At 59.1% G+C, this 25485-nt stretch overlaps 1 protein-coding gene across 5 annotated transcripts in view; it reads right to left on the reverse strand.

The window, feature by feature from the left end:
- Positions 1-474: 474 nt before the first annotated feature.
- Positions 475-25485, reverse strand: part of LOC149869759 (casein kinase II subunit alpha-like) — a 47214-nt gene continuing 22203 nt past the window's right edge. For 2 of the 5 annotated variants that reach the window (XM_090040874.1, XM_090040875.1), the window contains 13 exons: positions 22432-22636; positions 16170-16305; positions 10258-10369; positions 9283-9384; positions 8898-8948; positions 7632-7691; positions 6975-7058; positions 4827-4937; positions 4291-4392; positions 3434-3534; positions 2676-2824; positions 2120-2209; positions 475-997 (listed from right to left, as the gene is read on the reverse strand). In XM_090040874.1, the coding sequence (XP_089897000.1) occupies positions 882-997; positions 2120-2209; positions 2676-2824; positions 3434-3534; positions 4291-4392; positions 4827-4937; positions 6975-7058; positions 7632-7691; positions 8898-8948; positions 9283-9384; positions 10258-10369; positions 16170-16270 (1179 nt within the window). In that variant the 5' untranslated portion in view covers positions 16271-16305; positions 22432-22636 and the 3' untranslated portion in view covers positions 475-881. The remainder of the gene's footprint in view (positions 998-2119; positions 2210-2675; positions 2825-3433; positions 3535-4290; positions 4393-4826; positions 4938-6974; positions 7059-7631; positions 7692-8897; positions 8949-9282; positions 9385-10257; positions 10370-16169; positions 16306-22431; positions 22637-25485) is intronic. The other 3 variants (XM_090040872.1, XM_090040873.1, XM_090040876.1) reach the window with 2 other exon arrangements.

Here is a 25485-nt window from a genome sequence, read left to right on the forward strand (position 1 = left end):
GACATGGGGGAACCTCCAGCCCTGGACACTGCCAACAGCACTGGGGTGGTTCAGTCATGGAGGATCCTGCCTGGAGCAGGGGCTGGACTTGGGCATGCCCTTGCGAGGTCCCTTACGCCCTGACTCCCCCAGGATCCTGCGCTTTACGCTGCAGGGGCAGAGGTGTCTTTGGTGGGAGTCCTGGAGCCTGAATGATGGGCTGGGCAATGATCCCTGCTGGCCTTGGCTGGAGGACTGGAAACCAGAACCCAGGCTGCTCCTTGCAGAAGCACGAGCACCTGCTGTCCTTCCCTGGGACCAGGCAGCTGCAGTGACAAGCCCCGTGCAGCTGCCTCTCCTCCCCAAGGGGGATGCCAGTCTACCCAGCTGAGGACGGACCCGCAAGCAGGAGCAAAGGTGCCTGCAGCCCCCGGACACACAGCACCCCCTCGAGCCTTTGGCTTCCAGCAACGAGGCACCACCCCAGCCGCCCCATTAGGGACATAGAAAATAAATTTTATTCTCCATTTTAAATTTCTACACGGTAGCTGCATCACTAACCATGATCCTCGTGAGAAGAACGCAGCTGACGCTTCACCCCGACACAGACACGACAGAGATCAGCTTTTGTCCGTAGCCAGAGAGCGTGATATTGTTACTGCACAGAGAAGGGAGGGGGGAGAAAAAAGGGACCTACAGTTTTTGCTCTTTTCTTTCTTACTCAACAGAAATAAAAATAAAATTCCAGAGAGGCGCCCTCCCCTGCTTCCTGCCTCCAGGAGCAGTGGCCACAGGCGGGCAGGTGGGCGGCATGGGCTGTTGGCTCCCGGAGGGCTGGGGCAGGAGGGCACAAGGCAGGCGTGAGCCCAGTGGTGCGAGAAGCCGGAGGTTGCGACGTGAGTTCAGGGCTGCACCCCGGCAGCTGCGGGGACTGGCGAGCCCAGAGCGTTCGGAGAGGAGATGACGGGCGAAGCGGCCAGGCTGCCCATGGGCTGGGACGCGGACATCGAGGTAATACCTACGTAAGAACATAAGAACTGATGTTTACTGGGTCAGGCCCTGAGTCCGTCCTTCCCCACCCCGTGTCCCACGGGGCAGAGTGCGGAGCTGCAGGGAGAGTGACTGGGTCTGAGCAGGGTTTTCCCCTGTTCCTCCCCCTGCAGCCTCCAGCACTGAGGTCCAGGCAGGGCTGATGCGGAGGCCGTGCCCCTCGCTCCCTGCCCCAGAGCCACCCACGCCCCTTTCCTGCACGCACGTGTCCAAGACCTTGTGAATATGGCTGAGCTCTCAGCTCCCACCATGCCTGGGGCCACGAGCCCCTCTTTAATGCCATGTTGGGGGGAAAAGACCTCCCTGGTGTTTGTGCTAAACTGCTGCCTGCTCAGTCCGTATGTGACCTCTCATCCTTGTCTGGTGAGAGACAGTCAGTAATAAATCCCAGGGACTTTCTCTTCCCCATTTAGTGGGTTGTGAACTCTTCTCCTGCCCCTCCAGGCATCTCTTCTCTAGACTGCCCAGGCCTGGCCTCATTAGTCTCTCCCTAAGCATGTCGCATATCATCCTTGTGCCCTTCTCTGTATCTTCCCAAGGTCTCCTATCTCCTGGAGGTGCAAGGCGCAGAGATGGGCACGGGATTCACAGCGCGGACACCCCGTGGGTTTATAAAAGGGTATTGTGATACTTTCTGCTTTGTTTACAATCCTCTTCATTGTCCCCGACATGTTCTTTGCCTGCTGGATGGCTGCTGAGCTGATGTTTTTAGCGACCTGTCCCCAGTGCCCATACAGGAGGTACCAGAATGTCCCTCCCGTGGAAGCCGGACACCCAGTGCTGCATGGCTGTGACCTCCAACTCTGCCCACAGCTCCCCAGTCCCTTCCCCAAGAGGCTGCTAAAGCCCTGCTGCGAAGGTCGATGCTCCCCTGGGCTGCCACCTGGCTGGAGCAATGCCAGAGGGTTCCCTAGATGCCCTCTGAAGGTCCCCTCCAGCCCCATTTCTCCATGATCTTGTTCCCCCTTCCTGGGGGACGGCACCAGGCCAGCAGTCTGGCACTGATGCCTTGGCCCTGCTAGTAAAGGGGGTCTGGTGCCCAAGGCCCTCCTTGCTACCCACCGAGGTGGTCCGGGAGGCGGGAACCCACCTGCCAACATACTGGAGGCGCTGACGGGTGTGTTGCTGGCTGCCAGGCCAGCTGAGGGGCCCATCCGTGCAGGGTCTTTCGCTATGGGATCTGCCAGCAAAGAGCAGAGAGAAGTGTGTCAGCAAATGCGAGGCTCCCAGGCCACGGAGGGACACAACAGCTCTCAGCCTCCAGAGCCAGACAGCCAGGGGAGCAGGGTCCTGGTGGGGCAGCAGCCGCAGAGGGGTGGGCAGCTGCTGGGACAAAGAGGCCAGGGGGATGCAAGGAGCCCGGGCACAGGCCGTGCCATACAGCTACACAGTCTGCATGACAGGAGCACTCCATGAGGCAGGGAGCTGGGCCCCAGCAGCATGGATGTGGCCTTGCTGGAGGATGAGGGTCCCCGGCATGGCCCTAGGAGCCTGTGGGCTGGGACACGCTACCTCTCTGGGCCCACTGGTGTCCAGGCTGCTGGGGAATGGGGCAGGGACTGGGCCCGGGGGCTGAGAGAGGCGCTGGAGGCCGTGACCGAGACACAGGGCAGGGTGTGGGATCTGTGGGCGCGCGGCATACGCACAGAAGTAGGGGTGCTCCATGGCCTCCCGGGCAGTGAGCCGTGTCTGGTGGTCATAGCGCAGCAGCTTGTCCAGGAAGTCGAGTGCCTCTGTGCTCACCAGGTGCTGGTTCTCGCTGTGCACGAAGCGCTCCCATCGCTTGCGGGAGTGTCTATGAGGGCCAGAGCCAACCTGAGCCCCCGTCCCTGTGTCCCCCCATGACATGCACCCTCTACCCTGTCGGGCCAAATCGGGAGCCTGCTTTTTGGAGCCAGGCTAGGAGGACGCTCCCTGCATAGCAGGGCTACGGGCTCCTTGACCCAGAGCACAGAGGCTGCCCAGGGCCAGGGACCAGCTAAAATTCACTGCAAGAACCTGAATGGCTGAAGGGGCCACGTGCCTGCTGGTGAGAGCTGGCTCGACCGGTGGGAAGACAGTGCCCAGCTCTGGGTATTAGAGCCTCCCTGTGCGCTCTGCCCACAGCCACCCCCAGGAGCCCATGCGAGTAGGGGTGAGGGTCCCTACCTCTGTACTGGGCTGGGAATGACACCCCCCAGCAACACAGCAGCCAGGGCCTTTGTGTGTGGGGCTGGCCTGACCTCGGGTAGCTGCGGGGGCCGGCTCCACCCCAAGCAGTGACAGCCAGGAGGCTGGAGGCACAGACACGGGCTGGGACTGCCAGACTCTGCTTGCTACCTACGGCAGGGAGAAGCCAGGCCCAAGCACCCCAAGGGGGCTCCCCGGAAAAGACAGCCGGGTCTCTGACCATGCCAGCACCCACCTGCCGAGAATGTCATTGAAGCGGGGGTCCAGCTCAATGTTGTACTTGTCGATGTAGTCGTACAGGTCCTCCGTGCCCAGCACTTTCGCGATCCGCACGAGCTGGGGGGGTGGAGAGCAGAGCACTGAGTGCCTCCCACCAGGCTGGCCCAGCACCTGTGACCCAGCCGCCAAGTGGGAAGCACGGAGCTCCAGGCCAGGCTGTTCCCTGCTGCAGGCCAACCCCAGCCACCTTTCCTGCTGGGTACTAGAAACCTTTGCTCCTCCAGGCCTTCGCGGGCAGGATATCCTGGGGCTCAGGGCACTGGCATGTGTGGCCTAAGCTGATGAGTTCCCTTGCCTGTGTCTGCCTGTGATACCACAGCTTCAGGACGCTGCCACCCACCAACCCCCAGAGTTCAAGAACGTCCCAGTCCCCGGTGGGCTTGGCCCTACTAATCTGGGGGACTGGAAAACGGGAGGGGGTGGATGGATGTGGGGAGCGCTTCCCCTCTGTATGGCTGAGTCTTAGGTTCAAGCAGCAATGCAGAGGTCTGTGCGATGGCGTCCCTGGTAAGGACTGCAGGTTTAGCATGCACCTGTCTGGTCCCTGCTCGTGCTCCCAGCTGAGCCAGGTGGATGGACATCCAGACTGACCGACCTCCCAAGCAGGGGAGGAGGGGCACACAAAGCCCCTGGCAGAGGGGACCAGGGGTGGAGGAGGACAGCCCACAGCAAGTGGGTGTCTGGGGTGACACCACTGTCCCACTCTGTGCAGTGGCTGCAGACTGGCTGTGATGGCTGGCCACTGTCCTAGGCCTGCCTCTGAGTGCGGAGCTGCGATTTCAGGGGAGGCAGAGGACAAGGCCCACAGCTCACCTGGTCGTAGTTGTCATGGCCGTGGAAGAAGGGCTCCTTCCGGAAGATCATGCTGGCCAGCATACAGCCTAAGCTCCACATGTCCAAGCTGTAGTCATACATCTGGAAAAGCCGGGGGGAGAGAGGTGAGAGGTGGCAGCAGGTCCAAGCCCCGGGGCCAGAGGGCACGGGCCTAAGAGAGAACATGCCCCATTCTCCAGCTCCAGGGACCCGGGGCCCCTCTGCTCCCAGCAGATTCCCGTTCCAAGGGCCGCTGGCCCAGGGCATCCAGGCTCTGGGTCCCATGGGCCCTTCTACAGCCCACAGATTGCCAGGAGCAGGAGACAGCCAGCCAGGCATGCTGCACCCAGCCCTCCCATCCCTGCATCCGGAGAGGCCCTTCTAGCTGTGTTGCACCCACGTATGCTCTTCACTTCTCCCTCACTTTGGCCTCACCCAGCTGGACTGCCTCAACACCTTGCTGGGTGTCTGCTCTCACTTTGGCAAGTGCATCATCTGCGTTCACACGCACAGGACTGCTCTGCTGCATGACGTACCTGGTAGTCTACCAAGAGCTCTGGTCCCTTGAAGTATCTGGAGGCCACCCGAACGTTGTACTCCTGCCCGGGGTGGTAAAACTCAGCCAGCCCCCAGTCTATCAGGCGGAGCTGCGGGGAGAGAAGGAGAGTGAGGGCATGCACCATTACAGCCCACTGTAGCACAGGGGTCCCAGTGCTGCTGCTTGCTTAGTGACATTGCCACCAGATCTGGTGATTTTTGGGGGTAGGGTATCAACAAAAGTGTCTGCATTAAGAATCCTAATCACTTCGCTGCTCGCAAAACTTGGTCACTGCTGAGGGCTTTAGTTCTCAGCCCAGGGCAGGGACCTAGCCACCATGTGTTGGTGACTTCAGCTTAGGCTGCTGCCAGGGTCAGGACAGAGACCACTGCGCCTGAGCACACTCAGCATGAGGGCTTGTTCCTGTCCTGAGCAGGGGACAGCCTGGATGAGCTGAGTTCCCTTCTAACCCCATTGCTGTAAACTGTGCCAACAAGCCTGCAGTGCAGGGGAGCACTCAGGGAACAGATACAGGTAGAGGGGAAAATGATCTGCAAGTCCATGCAGCCAGGTGGGGGCAGTGGACACTGAAGTGAAGTGGGTAGAAAAGTGGTGAGTCCGAGCAGGTGAATTTCCCAGCCCTGGCAGGAGGGAGGGGAAGAGCTGGAGAGCCTGGGGTCCAGGACAGGGTCAATGCTCCCTCCAATCCTGCCAGGGCAGTCTACAGCCCTTGGAAGTGGCTCTGCCCAGGAGGGCATGCCCTGCACGGCACCGTGAGCTTTGAAGTCCAGTGCATTCGGGTCCCAGGCGGCAGGTCACTACAAAGACCCCGAGAGCAAACTAACGCTCCATTTACAAGCCCGGAGTTCCTAACAAACAGGTGGCAAATAAAAGGTGGTTTACGAGAGGCAGGTGTGGGTTTTATGGGCACCTGTATCCCCAAACAAACAGGACACAGCTGCATATCCACACCCCTGCCTTGGCCGGCATCTGCAGGGAACCCGTGCCAGCAAAGGCAGGGCTGCTTCTGGCCCTTTGCTTGCTGCCTGTCAGACCAGCCCTGGGAGCTTTCAGCTGCGGCTGTGTCACTCATGGGAGGAAGAGGGACCTGATGTGAACACAGAGGCGCCAAGGCAGTACAGGAGAAAGGGCTGTGAGCTGCCTGGCCCCTTGAGGATCGGGAGGCTTGGAGGCATTGAGGCAACAGGGTGCAGGTTTGCAGCCGAGCTAGTAAAGCCCAGCTGACCAAGCGGCTGCTCCATTTATAATCATCTGCTTATAGATGCAGGTGAGGTGAGAACAACAAGCCCCGGGAGGATGAGGAGACATGTGAGTGGTGCTGGTCCCCCCATCTCCAAAAGGACGTAGCAGAATGAAAAGGCTCAGACTTCCGTTTGAAAAGGAGAAGGCTGAGGCAGGAGAGGACAGATCAGGAAGGCCGTGGATCAAGGGAACAGGGAACTGTTCCCAGAGCACTCAAACCACGGGGCACCCACTGAAACGAGCAGGAGGCAGGTTTAACACTAAGAGACAGGACTTTTGTGAAGCAACATGCACTGGCAGTGAATGTGTGGGATTCACTGGTCCAGGAGGTAGGGAGCAGAGCCAGGCTTAACGCAGGACTGGGTAAATCCATGGCTGATAGACCCATCAATGCCCATTGAACAGACTGGAGGGGAGATGTTTCCTTTGGCATTGAGAACCCAATGATGGTGGATGCCAGAGATGGTACCGAATAGGGGATGGATCACTCAAAATCCTGTTCAGTGCTCCCCCTCTACAGCATCCACGCCTGCCACTGTCAGGGACAGGACACTGGGTGAGATGGACCATTGGTCTGACCCAGCGTGGCCCTGCTGACGCTCTTGTGAGCGAGTGTGCAGGAGTAACTGCGAGGGCGCCTAATGGACACGGCTGGTAGCTGGATCACGTCCCGTGTGGGCGGAAGCCTCCCTGCTGCTTCTCATGGATGCTGCAGGAGGGCAGGTCGCCTCCTCTCTAACTCAACCAGCTCAGCAGCAAGGATCTGAACCGCAGTTGTTCCCTGGTGCTGCCCAGCAGCATGACTAGCAGCAGCCGTGGGCACTGGCTGGAGGAGAGGGCGCACCCGGCTGGGGACGCTCAGAGGGAGCAGCCCCCACTGTACCTTTCTGTGCTCATGGTCAATCATGACGTTGTGTGGCTTGACGTCTCGATGCATGACGCCCATACTGTGACAGTAATCCAGGGCCTGCGGACAGGACAGAGGTGCGGTCAGACCCCAGCTGCACATGGAGCCAAACACGAGGTGGCTGGAGGGGGAAAGACCCAGAGCTTGTAGGGGAATCAGCCACTGCAGTGAGGCCTGAGGGCTCTACATGCTTCTCCCCACCCGTGGCACCTGGGACGTGGAGTGCTGAAGGGGACCCTGGCCAGCCATGGCTGGACAGGCAATGCCTAGCACAAGCACAGATTTCTCCCTCCAAGTCTGAGAAGACTCCCTGCTCCATCACGGCTCCCCATGCCAGCTGCCTGCATGGAAAGCCAAGAGGAGCCAGCAAGCAGGTCAGCACCGAGGGGTGGGGAAAGGGAAGCAGGCAACTCCTCCCACAGCAGCGACTCTGGGACCCGCACGTCCTATCCAACGTGAGCACTGAGCTCCACGCTGCCCTCCCCTGCCCTGGCTGGGATCAGCCTGCCAGACACTGCTGCAAGGAGGGGCTTGGTGGTCAAGCAGCTGCCATTCCCACCCCACTGCCTTCACGTGAGGAGCACGGAGGTCCCAGGAGGACGGATGAGGACTCCTGTCCCTGGGGGAGCTTACCTTGAGGATTTCGTACATGTAGAACCGGATGTCAAAGTCCGAGAGCGTCTGGTACAATTGCTGTGGGGAGGGATTGCAGGGGCGGTCAGTGAAATGCTACAGGCATTCAGTGCGTGGCACTATACTGGCTCGTTGAGACGGGGCCCTGGCATCACAGCCAGGGACAGGAGCACCATGGTCCATCTGGCACATGGCAAAATCAGGTGCCTCACTAGCCCCCACTGTAATTGCAGTCTCTCTCTCACACACAGCTTCTGTAGTGAGATCTCAGGCCCAGGCGCTCTAGGACTGGCTAGCCCACTGGGGATATCCACTGGTGGGTCCCAGGGGGAGACAATCTCTCAGAGGACTAGATCTTGGTCAGTCCAGGCTCTGAAAAGTTGTATCCTTCCTCCAAAAGACCACAGTGATGACTGTGTGCCCCAGGAGAGACTGACCAGGAACATCTGTGACCCACAAGAGGAGCTGAAGCCACCTCCTCCCCACACCATGACGTGGCTGTAGAACATGGCCCGAGATGCCACAGACCCCGATTAGGGTGGGATCAGACCCAGGACATGGAGGGAGGATGGGAAAAAGCTACAGGACGACTCCTGCCAGACCCGGAGAGGGCAGGATGGCACCAGTGGGACAGTCCTCACAAGAGGAGGTTTCAGGGTAGCATCAAGGAGACGAGTGCTTTCGTGTGCAATCAGCAGTGAAAACAAAACTCACAGGGAGAAATAGGAACCCAGGGTGGAGAGGCCCAGCAACGAGGCCCCTTCCCTGCCCCATGTACTTGTCCACCAGAGGCTCAGATAACGCAGCACTTAACCAGCTGAGCTGTCGACAGATCTGGAGTGACGCTTGCGCACATGGCCACCGTCAGATGCAGGCGCAACTCTGGCTGGGCCGGCGTCTGAGCAGCAGGCAGGCCAGGCTGCTGGGACCCCATGAGGCAGCAAATCCTACAGATCACTCCTCAAAATTTAACATCCCCCAGTTCACAGCAATGACCCACGAGGGAGCTGGTGACAGTGGGAAGGTTCCAGTCACCACGTGCTCTGGGCTGGGCTAGACTCAGCTGTAGGGTCCCGGCTGGCTAGGACCCATCCATCCCTACCTGAGGCTGCATGGGGCTGGACACAAGTTGAATCCTGGGCAGGAAGCCCCCAACAAGCTCCATTTCCACAGCATATGCCCTCCCACGCTGGGGGGGTGCTGGGAGCGCTCTCTGCATTGGCCTGAAATCACAAGGACGGCCTGCAGCTGGCTGGTGCCACTCACCTTGAAGTCTGTGTTGTTGACGTGCTCGAAGACGAGGGCAGGCGTGCGAGACTGCAGGACGCCGAGGCATGGGGAGGAAAGGAAGCAGGTTAGTCCTGCAGACAGGTCGTAGAGCTGCCGGGGCTCGGTGACAGGCCCCCATGCAGCAGCTCCTCGCCCCACAGCCAGCACCCAGCTCTGGGACTTCCCACCCAAAGGGTCCCTGGGAGTTTCACCAGGCAGGAAACTGGAGGGGAGCCCTCTAGGCCCATGTGCTGGGCTCTGCGTGCACTGCATGCACATGTCCACGTCACTGGCCTAGCTTGGTCCATCGCTCCCCAGGGCTGCTGCCACTGCCCACCCACTGCAGCCCTTGCCGCTGCCCTCGGCTGTGCCTGTGCCTCACCACGGGGTCTTTGACGATATCTAGCAAGCTGATGATATTGGGGCCTCCACGCAGATTCTCCAGGATCTTGATTTCTCGCTTGATTTTCTTCTTCTTCACTGGCTACAGAAAGAAAGAGGAGGAAGAGAGAGCAGCAGTCAGGCCTCTGGCTCCCTGCCCACATGGCCTGGGCAGGGGACAGGAACCCAGCAAAAGAGGGAGATGGGTCACAAAGATTCACGGTGAGCCAGGTGTTGCTCAGAGCTGGGGCACCCCGATCGGTCTGCGCCCTCCCCTGGGAAGGCAGCTGCAGTTACTCCTGCCTTCTGCGGCCACAGGAACAATGACTGGACATGAGACTGCTCTGCCAGGTGCTGTGCTTGCTCACCCTGGGGGTGGCTGAGGCTCCTCTTGGAGGTGGGGCCCTGCACTGCTACTGGCCCAGGGGCTTCAAGCACCTGGGTCCCAACTACTGGGCCTGCTGCACTGCTTGTGGGATGGAGGGACGGGAGGGGGAACGTCTCTGACCTCCCAAAGTCCCCATGAACGCCCATGTGATACTGGAGGGAGACAGCAAACGTGAGAGTGGAGGGCAGCACCACGGGGAAAACAGAAGTCGCTCTGGCCAAGTGTATCATGGCCAAACCCACCCTGGATCTCAGCAGGAGCAGGGCCCTGGCCTCTGGATGGCACATGCAGCCCTGTGCAAGGGACCGTCCCCTCCACACCTCCTGGCAGGGCAGAAGCTGAGTGGAAACGGACACCCCCAGCCACAAAAGCCATGGCAGTGAGCGCAGAGTAAATGAGAAACAGACGAGGGCACATGTGGTTTCAATGCATGGAGCCTCCTTCCACCTGCTCCATTCATCACAGCAGGTCTCTACCGGGGTGGGCGGAGGGAGGAGAGGCAACTAAAAGGCCTCCCCAGCCCAGCAGCCACCCCGCAGCGATCAGCGGCACCTCATGAAGGCCCAGGGAACAACCTGACGCACCCACCTTGAGGATTTTCACCACAACTTTCTCATTGTTGGTGATGTTAATGGCTTCAAAGACTTCGCTGTATTTGCCGCGCCCGAGCTTCCGCACAAGCTGGTAGTCATCTTGGTTGCTGCACAAGGAGGAGAGAAGGGAAGGTGAAGGGGGGAAGACCGGGTCAGCGCAATTTCCAGAGAGCGGCTCTCCCAACGACTGGGCAGGTCAAGAGGTTCGGGGAGCTGTTATATAGCCGATGGAGCTCCAGGAATTGACCCCCATACTCTAGGACTGGTGACGAGCTGGCTGGCATGGCAAAGAAACCCTACCAGCCAGGGCACCCCTTCCTTCCCTACAGGAGAGCTAGAGACGTTTACAGACCACTGCACAAGCTAACAGGGAACGCGTCCCCCGTCACCAAAATTAAGCCAGCTCTGGAACGGGAGAGTCTGCAGGCAGCTCGCAAGGTCGCTCGCGTGTCCGTAAGGAAATGCGAGGACCATTTCAGGCAGGAAGGAAACAGTGACACATTTGGACTCCGGCCAGAGCCCTGGGGGGAAACGCATTCTGCGCCGAGCAAAATGCGGCTGGCAGTTCACAACCTGGCGCGCTCGCCTTTGGGAAATGGGTGACGCCGGGATGCCCGAGTTCTGCCTCAGCTGCACTGCTGGGGGGCTCTGGGCAAGTTGCTCCCTCTCTCGGTGCTTCAGTTTCCCCATCTCTAACCAGGCTCTGGGAGGTTGCAAGTCAGGGTGGATTAGATTTAAACCAAATCGATTTAAATCATGATTTAATCACTGGCCAGGAAGCCTCGATTTAATCATTGTTTTCTACAAAAAAGTGCATTCATTTTGTGAGATATCCTTTACTCAATTAACTTCTGAAACTTTGCAGTTTGAGAGAGGTGAGGGCTTGACTCTGGGCTCACAAACTTGCAGAGACAAAAGGACTGATGAGTGGGTCATCAGATGTGTTATCTCTCATCTCACATATCACTGTTACTTCTGGAGAAACAAATCCACAGTCTCAGGACCATAGAATCACAGATCCATAGAAAATGAGGGTTGGAAAGGACCTCAGGAGGCCACATCTAGTCCAACCCTCTGCTCCAAGCAGGACCAGCCCCAGCCCCAGCCCCAACCCCAGCTACATCATCCCAGACAAGGCTTTGTCTACCTGGGTCTTAAACACCTCCAAGGATGGGGACTGCATCACCTCTCTGGGGAGCCTGTTCCAGTGTTTTACTACCCTCCTAGTGAGAAAATTCTTCCCAATATCTAACCTAAACTTCCCTTGCTGCAGCTTGAGCCCATTGCTCCTTGTTCTGTCACCACTGAGACCAGCCCAGCTCCATCCTCTTTGCAGCCCCCCTGCAGGGAGATGAAGGCTGCTGCTCAATCCCCCGCGATCTTCTCTTCTCCAAACTAAATCAGCCCAGGTCCCTCAGCCTCTCCTCTCCAGTCCCATCCTCCAGCCCCACAACCATTTTTGTTACTGTCTGCTGGACTCTCTCCAATGTGTCCACATCCCTTCTGTAGCGGGGGCCCAAAACCAGACACAGGACTCCAGATGTGGCCTCCCCAGTGCTGAACAGAGGGAAGAATCACTGCCCTCGATCTGCCGGCAACGCTCCTACCAATGCAGCCCAGGATGCCGGTAACTTCTTGGCACCAAGGGCGCACTGTTGGCTCCTGTTCGGCTTCTTGTCCCCTGTCCCCCCAGGTCCTTTTCTGCAGAGCTGCTGCCCAGCCCATCGGCCCCGGCCTGCAGCAGTGCAGGGGACTGCTCCTCCCAGGTGCAGGACTTTGCACTTTTCCTTGTTGAACCTCATGAGATTCGTTGTGGCCCAATCCTCCAACGTGTCGCGGTCACTCTGAATCCTAGCCCAGCCCTCCAGCAGATCTACTGCTCCCCCCAGCTTGGTGTCATCTGCAACCGTGCTGAGGGTGCACTCCAGCCCACCTTCCAGGTAACTGATGAAAATACTGAACAAAAGTGGTCCCAAGACCGATCCCTGGGGCGCTGCACTTGATACCAGCTGCCGACTAGACATGAACCATTGATTACTACTCTCTGAGCCCGAAGCCCCTGGTTTACAGTCCATTCATCCAGCCCGGACTTCCTCAGCTTGCCTGGGGAATGCTGTGGAAGACCATATCAAAAGCCTTGGTAAAAATCAAGGTTTATCACATCCACCCGTCTCCCAGCATCCACAGAGCCAGTCACCTCGTCATAGAAGGCAATCAGGCTGGTCAGGCAAGACTTGCCCCCGATGAATCCATGCTGACTTTTCCTAATCACCGTCTTCCCCTCTAAGTACTTAGAAATGGATTCCTTGAGGACCGGCTCCATGATTTCTCCAGGGACAGAGGTGAGGCTGACTGGTCTGCAGTTCCCTGGATCCTTCTTCCCTTTCTTAAAGATGTTTGCCCTTTTCCAATCATCTGGGACCTCTCCTGACTGCCATACGTTTTCAAGGATGATGGCCAGCGGCTCTGCAATCACATCAGCCAAATCCCTCAGCACCCTCGGGTGCATCCCATCCAGCCCATGGACTTGTTCTTGTCCAGCTTTTCTAAAACAAACTCAGCATCACAGAGATGCTTAATGGGATCGTGTAGAGTAGACTGAGCATTGAGTCTCACTGGGTAGAGTGCCTTTCTTTACTCTTTACTAATCCCTAGAGGAACCTCTGGGAACCCCATAAATTTTTGCCCCAATATAGTCCATGGCCTGTTGTAACCTATTTATAAAACTTTTCTAAAAGGTTTATATGAATATATTGCCTCAAATGGTATATCATTAGCAGTAATAAACCCTATTCCATGATGATATCTTTGAGCTTTAACATGTCTTAAATTAAAACTATCTTTATATCGGTTTATCGATTACAAAAAACAAACCAAAAATAGGATTAAATTTTAAAAAATCTGATTTAAATTTTAAAAAATGACTGATTTTCACCCACCCTGCTCCCAAGCAGCGGAGAGGGATGTGCCCGGGGAATCAGAATCAGAGACATCAGGCTGGCCGGGAGGTCACATCTAGTCTGACCCCCGGCCTGAGGCAGGAGCAGCTCTGTCCAAACTGCCCCACAGAAATAAATCCGTGGTTCAACCTCTTAGCAAAACTATGTGATGAACCCTGTCGCACCACCACAAGGCAGGGCACCCGGACCTGCCCCCGGTAAGTCAGTGCCCTGCTGCTGAGAGGGTTAAAATGCACTCCAGAGATCCCTGTGTCCCGCACTACAGAGGAAGGCAAACCCCCCCACCAGTTCAGATCAGTCTGAGCAGGGGGGAAATTCCTTCCCGACCCCAAACATGGTGCTGGTCTGACCTTGAACGGAGGGGCAAGACCCTGTAGCCAGGACCCTGCAGGGTTGGTACCAGCTGAAGCATTGGCACAGCCCAGCCCCATCCCCAGCTCGGGCTGCAGCAGCACCTAGAGCTGCTAACGAAAGGTTGGGGGGAAAAAAACCCCAAACCCCTGACAGGTAGCAACAGGAGGGGAAAGGACTCCTTCCTGGCTCCACGCAGCAAGGCCCAGAAACCGGGGGAAAACCAAATCCCCGCCACTCTGCTCGCAGCCTGGGGACAGCCACACATCAGCCCCTTTCAGGGGACAGCCAGGACTCCCCTCGTCTGTACCCCCTCCATAACCCTGTCCCACAGCCTTTAACCGTCTTCCTAACTAAGCCAGTCAGAGAGCCCTGGTCCTTCTGCTGCTGAGCCTGGTCCCCTCCACATCCACCTGCTCGGGGCTGCAGGGCTCTTCTCATGGTCTCCCAGCGATCCATGAGGGCGCGGGGGCAGTCCTGGGCTTCCAACGGCTGCTCTTTACTGAGCGCTCCGGACATCGCGGCCCCAGCTCATCCCTGCCCCAGCGGCTGTCCAACCTCTTCTTGAACCCCTCCAGTGATGGCGAGTCCAGCCCTTCCCCAGGCAGAGGCCGGCCTACCGCTTAACAGCCCACTCCTCCGGCCAGGGACCTGTCGGTTTTCATTTGTCTAGAAGGGGCTGTAAGCACCTGCGGCACTGTAAAAATAATCTTCCTAACGAAGGGAGATCCGGAAAGAGTGGGATAAGCATCACCCAGAGAATGTGCATGCACGCCGATCACCGCGGCCTGATGAAATTCCCCTGACAGGACGAGGGGAAGCAGCAAAAGCATGGGCAATTATTTCTGCTACGTCGGGGAGGAAGGCGGAGAGCCCCCGCAGATCCGGGATGGGTAAACGAGGGGAGGGAACGGCAGGCGAGAAAGTGCAGCTTGGCAAGCTGCTGAATCCCAGAGACAGACAGAGGGGCCTGTGCGTCAGCATCTGGAGCCCCAAGAGCTGCGCAGACCCACCGCGCCAGGCAGCTCCTTTCTGTTTGCTAATTTTATGCTCAGCAAATAGTGGGAAAGGCAAGCAGGGTGGGCTGGGTGCTGGTGGGCAAGGGGGGACCTGCCACATGGGAAAACTCAGGGTCAGCAGCATGAGGGAGGAGCAGGCTGCCAAGGCAGGATGCAGAATTATCATCACGGAAGAGATTCAGGACCGTGGATTAGGCTCCCCGGGGGTCTGGCTGGCTCAGCAGATTGGGAAATGGCTCAAGTCCCTTTCCCTTTCTAGGTCACTGGGACCCGCCAGGGCTCACAAGGGAAATTCTGGCTGTGTTTGTGGGGGTGGACGAAGTGGGGGGGCCTCATCCTGCCCCTTACGGTGCTGTGACACCACTGGCCCATGCTGCCAGCAGCATGGAGCTGTCTTTCACGGCACAGCAGGGCTTGCTCTGGGCCTGGGGAGCAGCTCACATGGATTCAACCACAGAGTTTATTTTGCCCGTAACCCACTCAGAGGGAGAGAGCCGCTTGAGGCTGCTCAGCGCAGCGTTCCCAGCCCAAAGCCCCTGGTGCTCATACCTGGGAGCAAGGCAGGGGCTGGGAACAGGCTCTCCCAGCCAGCTCTCCATTTATGCCTTCCAATCCTCTGCCCTCGACCCCTCATCACCAGACCGGCTGCTCTCTCTGATGGCTTGTTCACTTCAGACCATCCCTGACCTTCGGGGCTGCACAGGAGCTGAGCCAAAGATTTCTGGGTTTGTCTTTCAGAGGCCCAAACCACCCCAGGACACGTCCATGCTTCCTGCTGCCGTGATCATCGCCAGCTCTGCTGGCGCCAGCAGCCCGAGGAAGCCCCATGCAGACAGGCCACTGGCTGCCAGCACCACTTTCTGCCCCGTGGTGGGTAGACGTGATGGGAGTGGGGCCACCTGCCCCGGGGTCACGACAAGCGAGGCAGCTGGCTGGTTGTCCTACAGCTCCATCGCAGAGCGGCTGCGGGAAACGCCCTGCCTGCCGACAGGGCTGGCCTGGCTCGCAGCACGGGGCCTCCACAGCCAGCCCGGAAAAAATGTCTTTTCCCTCTCTAGGTCTTTGCCTTTTTCCACCTGTAGAACCCAAAACCCAGCCTGAGCATGAGGGGCTCGGATGCGGACCCGAGGCAGGCGCCCACACCCAGCTCTAAAGCCCCTCAATAAAAGCAGCCCCTTTTTCTGAGGCGCTTAAAAGCTGGCCAATGCTACACCCCTCCGGAGGCCGCCAACTCCCAGGATGGCCAGCACACACCACACTGGCCTCTATCCCCTGCTCTGCTGCTGTGACTCAATTTCCCCATATGTCAAATGGCAATAATGGTACTCAGCTCCTTTGTAAAACCTTCCGAGACCTGCGGGTGAACAACCCTAGTCAAGAGCGACGTATCTTTATTACAAGGATTCTTCCGTACAGATGCAGGTCTCCAAGCTCAGGCCCCTGCGTGGGAGTACGTGCACCTGGAGGCCACGATGCAGCTGACGTACCACGGGCCGGAGCGCTAGACATCGAGCAAAGCCGTGGTGAGCCCTGGGAACCAGCCCCCCGCGCCACCTCCCTCGGGCTCCCGCTCGTACCCCCATTCCACGACGTGCGATTCGTAGTCCCAGTACTCGCGGGGTCTCTGAGTGTTCACGTCCGCATAGACCCTGGCTCGGCTCGGCACGGGCCCCGACATGCTTCCACGGCCGGAGGGTCGGTGCCTCAGTCACCCTAAAACATAAATACAGAGGAGTTGGCGTCAGACTGCAGCACTGGGACGAGAAGCCAAGTAGGGGTGGGGGGCAAGGAGCCAGCGTGAGTGGGCTGCAGACGGATGGCTCTGGGGGGAGGCCGGACACACTCTCGCCTGTCAGTGGCCCCCTTTGCCCAGAGCCTCCCAGGCCTCTGCCCGTGGCTGCGGGTCAGCGGCACTGCAGTGTGCGTGCAGGGGAATGAAGGACAGCTGCTGGCCCCAGGCCAGGCCTCTGCTTGAAGGCAGCTCAGCAGCACAACTGACGGCCCTCTCTGGCCTATGAAAGCATGCAGCCCGCCCCTGCCCGCTCCAGGTTGCACGCACTGGGCACCCATGGGGCCAGTTAACTCGAGAACAGGGCCCTCCCTCTGCCAGTCTCCAGTTTCAAGCACTCCATAGCAATTAGGAGCCAGCATTGCCAAGGCCTCCCGGAGCCGGTTGCTACCGCCTGGAAGCTGCTGGCCCGCAAGGGATGGGGCTGAGAACTGTCAATGCCGGGAAGGATCGGCACCATCCCAGCCTGGCGAGCTGCTGTCCAGCAAACCGGCTACGCCTGCACTGGAGAAGTCACAGCCATCGCCTGCCTGCGAGCATCCCGGCAGCCCAGAGCTAACATGCTCTTATCCCCTAGGCTCCAGGGCTCTGCCGCCAAGGACCCCAGCTCCTTCCTCAGGTGCCAGGCAGGAGCGGGGCTCTCCTCCAGACAGAGGATGCCCGTGCAGGTCACATCCCTTCCTCAGGGCGGGCGATCCCTTGTAGCCACGACCCACCTCCCTCCAGACTCCCAGTGCGGGTCCTCCAGCCTTCAGCAAGCATGGGGGGACAGTGAAGGCAGCACTGGTGCGTGGCAGGGGGGCAAGCGGTGCTGCCCTAACTGGCTCCCACAGGGGTGCAGGTGAAGAACCACTGCCTGGGAAAACACGGCCGCACTCCCACAGTGCTAACAGCGAGGCCCAGAGGCAGCGGGATGGGGTACCCCCCGGCCTCATGGTGCACCTAATGCTACTGGCAACTTGCGGGTGCTCGTAAAGAGCACGAAATGGAAAAGCTGGCAGCCACTGGCACAAGGATGATGCGCCACGGGCAGGCAGTGCGCTCTCCGCAAGCCCAACAGAGCCTGCTGCAGCAGAGAGGAGTGCAGGGCGAGACCGTCACGGTGCTATGAGCTGCTCTGGATCATTCACCGCCCAGGGAGTCATTTCCAAGTACCCTAGATCCATCATCTAACCCTTAGCAAAACTATCGTCAACCTGAAATGCCCAGACGTTACACCTGACCCCACCACCGGGAAAGCAGGGGGCACATGGCAGCCAACATCCAGCTGCTGCCAAGGGCATTAATATGCACCTGAGGGATCCCAGGCAGAGGCCATGCCCCCCCACTGCAGCGGAAGGCAACCCCCTCATCCAGACCAACTGACCAAGGGGGAAAATCCCTCCCTGCCCCAGTGCAGCGCGGGGCAGAGCCTGAGCGCAGGGGCAAGACCCTGTGGGGTTGGTGCCAGCAGGAGCATTGGCACAGCCTGGGCTGCAGCCTCTGCATTGAATGCAGACAAGCACTCACAACCCTGGGCTCTTCTCCAGCACACCTCGCTGCAGGGGCAGAAGGGGACACAAAGAGGGTCGCCAGTGACAACTCACAGCGCACAGGGAGCGGGCTGGAACGTGCTGCACAGACATCACTCAGCTCCCAGCCCCCTGCGGGGGGGAGAACCGAGGCCCACACACCCCAAGCCAGTTGTTCACAGCTGCGGAGGGATCCTGAACCTGTGAGAAGTCAAGCGTCCCCTAGAAGTGACATAAGCTGCCCCCACAGGAGTGGATCCACCGCAGGAAAATCAGGGACCAGCGTCTCGGGCTATCAAACACTGCAGGAAGCTTCTGTTTTCTTGCAAAGCCTTCCTGGCTCCAGCTACTTTGTGCCCTCTCTGACCTGGCTGCACCTTTTGCTGCTCCAGGGTCTTTCCTCCCAGGGTCTCCCCTCCCCAGAAAGGGGAGTAGCCAGACCCCATCCTACTCTGCTGGACACCCCAGGGCCTGGACAGCCCACGTGCACCACCTTTCTCTGTGCCCTTGGTATCACCAGGGAAGCCTGCTGCTCACCGCTCTAGCTCCAAGACCTGCCTTTCCTGTGCTCTGGGGAGACGCAAAGGCCCAGAGAGCCGCTGGGAACGCAGCCCACCAGGATACGGTATCAAGGAAACCATCACATCCCAGAAGGCTTCGAGGTCTGGGACAGTGCCATGCCATGGCTTGCCTTGCGGGGCTGCTCCAACAGGGCCCTTGGAGGCAGCTACCAGCAGGCAGAAACCCGACTTCAGCTCCTGACTACGAGGAGCAGGCCAGGATCATGGCAGGGGTGCCAGATACAGGGGCATCGCAACAGGTACGAGGGCAACCTTTGACCAGGCAATGGTCAAGACTCCAAGGTCAGAGAGGTGCCAGACAGCCAAGGCTCAGAGGAGCTGGAGACACAGGCCCTGGCCAGCCTGGTGCCGGTGACACCATCCCCACCAGCAAGAAACACGGCTGGTAACGGGAAGCACGCATACCTCTCAAGATGGGCAGCATGTGCACGCCAACACATGATCTTTTGGCTGCAGAATCACAGCGAAGTGGGGCTGGAAAGGACCACCACATCTTGTCTGAGCCCTGCCCGAGGCAGGATCAGCCCTGTCCAAACCACCTTAGACAGACTCATCATCTAAACTCTTCATAAAACTACCATCAACCCTGACACAGCGGGAGTGTGTTCAGCTGCTGTGCCCAGGGACTACTGCTGTGGGCACAGGTGACTCTGCGCCCCTGTCCGTCTTGCTGAGCTTCACAGAGGCCACCCGGCAGCATGGCCTGGCTCAGCCATGCCCCTCTGGTCCCAGCATCCTGGGACATGCATCTGAACTGCTGGGAGCTGTCTGGGTTTCTCTGCCCGTCGTCCTCCCAGCGTGCAGGGAACTCCAGAGCAGATTTCTGTGCCGCAGCCAATGGCTTGATGTAGCAACCTGCCCCCGGGGGTGTCAGGGCGAGGAAAACAGCCAGAAACATTTCCCCTCACCAGAGCAAGAACTGCAGAGGTGCCAGGCCTGGCAGCGCTGGCTGACACGTGCACGGCCAAGTCCTGCGCGTGCAGTGAAAGAAGGGTCCCGCCTCGCCGTACCGGTGCCAGGGGAGGCTGGCGTGTGGCCCGTCCCCCCACACAGGGCGTGCCTGCACCCATCCACTACTGCAGGACCGCTGGTGGTGGAAGCCGCGTGGTGGTGGAAGCAGCAGGGTCTCTCTTGCAGGGAGCATGGACACGCTCCTGGGGCAGAAACAGCCTGCAGAAATGCACGAGCATGGTCCCGCTCCCTCCACCACCCGTGCCCCAAGCCACCCACACAGGAGAGGCAGACATCGCAGCAGCGGGCACAGCACAGGAGCTGGGCCTTGCACCAACAGAGGCCCTTTGCAAAGCTGGCTTGAATGACCCTCCCAGCCTTGGGGACCTGGAGCAGCTCCTGAGACAGAAAGAGGGTCTGGGGCTGTCGCCCCAAAAACTGGGGAGGTCAAGACCACAGAAACTGAGCCCGGGACCAAGGCCCCTTGTTATCTTTCTTGTCTTCTGGGCTCCTGGCCCTCAAGGGGGTAGATGACAACTGCGGAGGAGCACCTTGCTGTCTTGAGGGCCCGAAAGTGGAGGAGATGTTGGGTTAGCCAGTCCACCTCTCCGCCCAGCAAGCCAGGGCTGCAGGAAGGAACGTAGTGGCACCAGAGATGGGCATGGAGCTGGCAGAGAGCCACCAAGACACCCTGCTGCCCAGGACCAGGACAGCCCAGTTATGAACGTGAAGGCATGGGTATTGCCAGGGAGACACCAGCTGTGCCAGGGGGTAGCATCCTGCCTGAGAGCAGCCAGTGCTGCATGGCTGAGCCTGGGGCCAGGCCCAGCACACTGCCTCCTTCGGCACCCTCGACTCCCCATGCCCGCAGCCAGTGTCACCCGGCCCTGGCAGAGCTTCACTCGTCGTCCCCGTGCTAGGAGTGGTGGTACGTGAGCCGTGGGGACCCTGCACCCAACTCTGCCGCAGCAGAAGGGCGCTTCACGAAAGCTTTGCCCCTTCCATCTCCCAACCAGCCCGATGGCCTGCCACCCCACCCCAGGATCTTCCCGGTGTCATCCAGGCTTCTTGGCCCAACCCCGCACAAAGACTTCAGCCCAGCAAGCCTGCCCCCTGCAACCCTGCAGGCAGGGCTGGCCGCTGCCCCACTGTCACAGGTCTCCCCCAGCTCCCAAATAAAAGACGTGTTTGAGGTTCAAAGGCTTCATTGCTGGCGGCAACAGTACAAGCGGGTCGACTGCTGCCCAAGGCAGGCAGCCCCAGTGTGTTGGCCTCGCTGCTAACCCCATGCAGCCCAGTGTGAAGGCTGATAAATGCATCCCTTCTAGAGAGGGGAGCGGGACAGGCACGGTTAACTGCCAGCCCGCACTGCGCCCAGCACAAGGGAGCAGCAGGCAGGAAGGACTGCCTAGGTACCGCAGGGGATGGCCATGCCACTGGAGCCCAGGCAGGAAACCTCCCTTTCTCCACCGGGAACCAAGGGGGAGCTGCTGAGGGCTCCTGATCTGGGCCCCTGTGCTGCCTAAATCTCCCCCGGGCCTGAGGAGGCCCTGCAGCACGATGGGAGCCCCAAGGCTGGGAGAGGGCGACAGGGAATGGGAATGCACTCTCCACGCATGGCTCCAATGCAGCGAGGAACGCAGTGCGCTCAAACCTGACCATCGCCTGTTCTGCGGCTGCGCATAGCAGCCCCAACACCGGGTTTGCTCATGTCAAAGTGGTTCAAACAGACGGGGACAGTTGGGGATGGCCAGAGTTCAGGGAGCTCTTTCCACACTCACTTCCCAGCAGTCACAGGGCACCTCCGGGACAACCGGCCTCTCCAGCTCCGCACAGTTTCAGGGAAGGGGCCTTCCTTATTCCACAGTTCTCCAGCCCGCACCGCGTCTGGGGCACAATCCTCTCCCACCAGGCTGAGCTTGTTTCCTGCATCTGGAGCCAGGGGGCCACGGACAGGAGATGGCCAGAGCCAGCCGTCCTCCTTTGCTACCTGGACATCCTTGGCCTTGTCCAAGCTGCTGCCAGCCGGCGAGAGCGGGTCCTGCCTGCCTGTCGGAGGACGCGCGTCCGTCTCAGCCCTTGCAGGCAGGGCCTGGCGCAGCAGGACTTGCAGCCACTCCTGGACATGGCTGAGGGGCAGCACGGACTTTGCGCTGAGGGTGGGAGCCAGGAGAGTTAACGGGGTCGAGACGGCTTACTTGTTCACGTGGCCACAGCCTCGGAGTCAGAGCTCCCGGCTCACCATGACACACTCAGACCACGAGATCATGCCACCTCTCATCTTTGCAAAGCACTTTACAGCTAATTAAAGAGATTCAAAGGCTCACAAATCCTATTAGAGTCCATCTGTGAGGACTCAGGGAAGAGACAGGGGCCTTGCTCTGAACAATGCAGAGAAAAGCTCTGAGTGGTGTGCAGCAGAGGGCAACAAGGACCACAAAGCATGGGGCTGGGAGCCCAGAAGACCCTGCCGTTCTGTAAATCAGTGGGGTGCCCTTGTTCAAATTGTTGCACCCAGTTCCTCAGTTTGTCTCTCAGAAAGGCTGCAGCACAACCAGAGCAGACTGAGATGGGAAAGAAAAATGAATGAAAGCCTAAGGAGAGCAGGGACTGGCTGCATGGGCTTCAGAGAGGGAACAATCGCTGTATACAGAACAAGGATTGGGCTACACAAGGCCAACTGCGCGGTCCTCTTTACCCTCCTTACACATGAATGGCAATGCTCAATGATACTGAAAAGTAGTGCACAGGTAAAGGGAAAGGCCACTGTCCACCTAAAGAGATCCTTGCCACGCAATATGATCGAGGCCAAGACCGTGGCAGGATGAAGGCAGTGAGCTGTGGCCAGTTTCGATGGAGGCATGGCTTCCAAAATATTTTTCTACCCTAGTGCACCCTCATGCAAGACTGCTGATATTTATAGGGCTCACAGGAAAACCCAAGCTCTATCAGGAGTCAAAACCGGAAGGGATACGAACCCTTCTTCAGGGCAGAGGCCAAGCACTACCTGTCTGGGCTCAGGAAGAAACTCCCCCAGGAGGGCTACTCCAAAATCGTCCAGCTTCCTCTGAAGCACTGGGGCCGGCGGCTGGCAGTCAGGACACGGGGCTGGGTGTTTTGCTGGCCTGATCCGATTTAACACCCCCACCTCTGCCATAGCAGCCTTACTCCCTCCTGCAGGTTCTCCAGCGCTTTGGATTTCACAAGAAAATCTAGAGAAATAAGTAAGAAATCTCATCATCGTTTCCCACGGTTTCAGCTTTGGCTTTTTTTTTAAACCTAAGGAGCTTGGTAATAAAAACACCTTCTCCCCCCTGCATTAACAGCAGCATTTTTGCCCGTGCTTCTAAAGGCCTTAACAGACGCGGCCTCCCGAGTGAATTTCAGTGCCACGTGCACTGTGCCCAAAGGCCTCCCAAGTTAAAGGCTGGTCCTCGGGCAGTGGCTCGTGCTGTTGGAGCTGCCTGTGGGCAGTTTTGCCCTCCGTTCCTACCTGCAGGGCCAACCTGCCATGGGTTTGATTAGTAGCTTAACAGACACAAGCGGGCTGCAGCGTTTGGTCTCTGCACCCGCCATGCCCCTGCTAGGAAGAAGGACTGGGGTGCTGGGCCCAAGGGAGTCGATGGCTCCAGAGAGCTGGCAAGACCCCATCCAACAGGGCTGGGGAGAAGCACCGGTGCCTTCACCTCCCCTTATGACGGGCCCTTCACTCCTGGGGCCATGACTGCACCAACCCTCCCTGCCCCACGGATGGCCCAAAGGCGCACAGGACTGGCAGGGATCCCTGCCTGCCCCTGTGGCCTGTCTCCAATTACTGGGGGCCCTGCACTGGACAGTCTCTCTCCCAAACCTTGCAAGATCCATCCTAAAAGCACTTCAGACCCTTGTGCTGCTGCTCCTGCCAAGTGGCTGTCCCAGGACCAACCTCCCCTGACACCAGCAACCACATTTCCAGCACATGAATATTCCCGGTTCATCCCCATTTCTTCTGGTGCCAACACAGCCCTTAGCTTCCACAGCTCCTCTCCTTTCCTGAGCCTCGCTCCCTGAGGCACCTCACATCAGAACGTGTCCTGCTGTCCGTCCTGCCCAGTCCCCCGTGTCCCACGGGGCAGGGAGTGGAGCTGCAGGGAGAGCGACCGGGTCCGAGCAGGGTTTTCCTCTGTTCCTCTCCCTGCAGCCTCCAGCACTGGGGTCCAGGCAGGGCGATGCGAAGGCCATGTCCCTCGCTCCCGGCCTCAGAGCCACCGATGCCCCTTTCCTGCACGCATGTGTCCAAGCCCTGGTGCATGTGGCTGAGCTCTCAGCTCCCACCGCCTCTGGGGGCCACAAGTCTCCACTTTAATGCCACGTTGCGGGGAAAAGACCTCCCTGGTGGTACTTTTAAACTGCTGGCCTGCTCGCCCCATGCTGTGGAACAAGTCACAACCACGAGTGCAGGATGCACCGTCACTTCCCAGGGAGAACCGTCCCAAACCCAGAAGGGTCCGGAGGAAAGCACAGAGGTGCTCATCCTTAACAGCTGTATGGCCTGTGGGTATCGCTCCGGGTGGCAATCCTCCACCCAGCCTTGCTCTGTGCTGGGATCCATCGTGTCCATGGGCTTTTGTTCCCAGTGAACGATGAAGGCAGTTAAAACCCCTCCCATCTCATACAACTCCAGCGAGTTCCTGGTCTCCTCTGGTGGCAAACAAAGCCTGTCGGCTGGTCACAACTTGGCCCCTCTCCCTGCACTGTGAAATTCATGCACCTTCAACAGCAGCAAGCAGCCTGCTCCAGAAACCCCGGGTCTTTGCAGCACTCCTTCCAGCTAAGCATCCTTCCTCTGGATGGCTACCCTGAGCCTGGGTAGAGAGAGCCCCCTCCACCCCGCCACAGCCCGCAGACAGGCGTTAGCACAACCCCTGCTTCTCAGCGTGAGTGAGCCCGTTGTAAGCCAGGGCCGGCCAAACGAGGCCCCAGGACTGTGCTCTGCGTGCCAGAAAGAGGAGTCCATCTTGCCCCACGCACCCACTACCCACCCCTCCTGCAGGCTCCTTTTTTTGGCACCGTGGCCGGGGGGCGCAGCGAAGCCGTCAGCCTGCAACACCCAGGGCTTGAGACCAGGTCACTTCCCTCGGAGCGGCAGCAGGACACCAGGAAGCGGCTCAGCGAGGGGGTTTCCTAGACAGCAGTGACAGAGGGGAGAAGACATAGGAGAGGGTCTTCATTCCTTTCAGTCGCCCTGAGCAAAGCCACCGCTCCGGCCCACTTTCAAACCTGCCTTTTCCTGAATCCTCCTGCTCCTCACCCCGCAAGACTGGGTCTGCAGCAGAGCCCCTGCAGGGCAGCAAGCTCTTTCCGGCCAGGCCCTTGCTTTCTAGTGCTGGAGAAGTGCAATGTGCCCCTATGGCACCGTCTCAACATGCAACCCCAGAACTGCTTGCGAAGACCGCTCAGGTGACAACACCCAAAAAGTCACTCGGAGGGTGGGTGTGAAGCCCAGGAGCTTCACGCCCACAGTCCTGGCCCACGACAGCGAACCGGCAAGGCAGATTACAAACAGGGCAAGCAGATGCAAATGAAATCCAGGAAGCAGAGAAGCCAGGAGCTGCTTATTAACTGCTCCGCCTGCAACTTCAAAGCCTGGGCTCTGGACAGAAACGAAGCCGGCGCCTGGTTCAAAGGAGACTGGTGGAAGCCCGCCCCCAGCGCTGGCTCTCGGCAGGCCTGCTCAGCCAGCTCGGCGCTGCCAGCACAGCCTGCACCTCCAGCAGTGGAGCTGCCAGCCCACCCCCGGGATGAAAGGAGAAGGGGCAGGGGGTGGAGGGGCCTTTCCCAAAAGACAGGAGGAGTTTCCAGCAAGCGGCTGCTGCCTACAGCTCTTCCCAGAAGAGCTGGGCTCTCTCCAACACCCCTGCGCTGGGCAGGGACAGGCTGGATGGGATCCATCAGGGCTCTCCACCATCTCTGCAACTGCAGCACAAGGCCCCAAGCTCTGACTGGTCCCCACCCGCCCAGGGCAGGACCGGCACTGCCTTCTCGGAGCCAGGCTTTACTGGCAACTTTTATGGCAGGAAAA

The sequence above is a fragment of the Crocodylus siamensis genome, chromosome 3 (assembly GCF_052110815.1).
Source record: "Crocodylus siamensis isolate JL-2025a chromosome 3, ASM5211081v1, whole genome shotgun sequence".
Classification (NCBI taxonomy): Eukaryota; Metazoa; Chordata; order Crocodylia; family Crocodylidae; genus Crocodylus; species Crocodylus siamensis.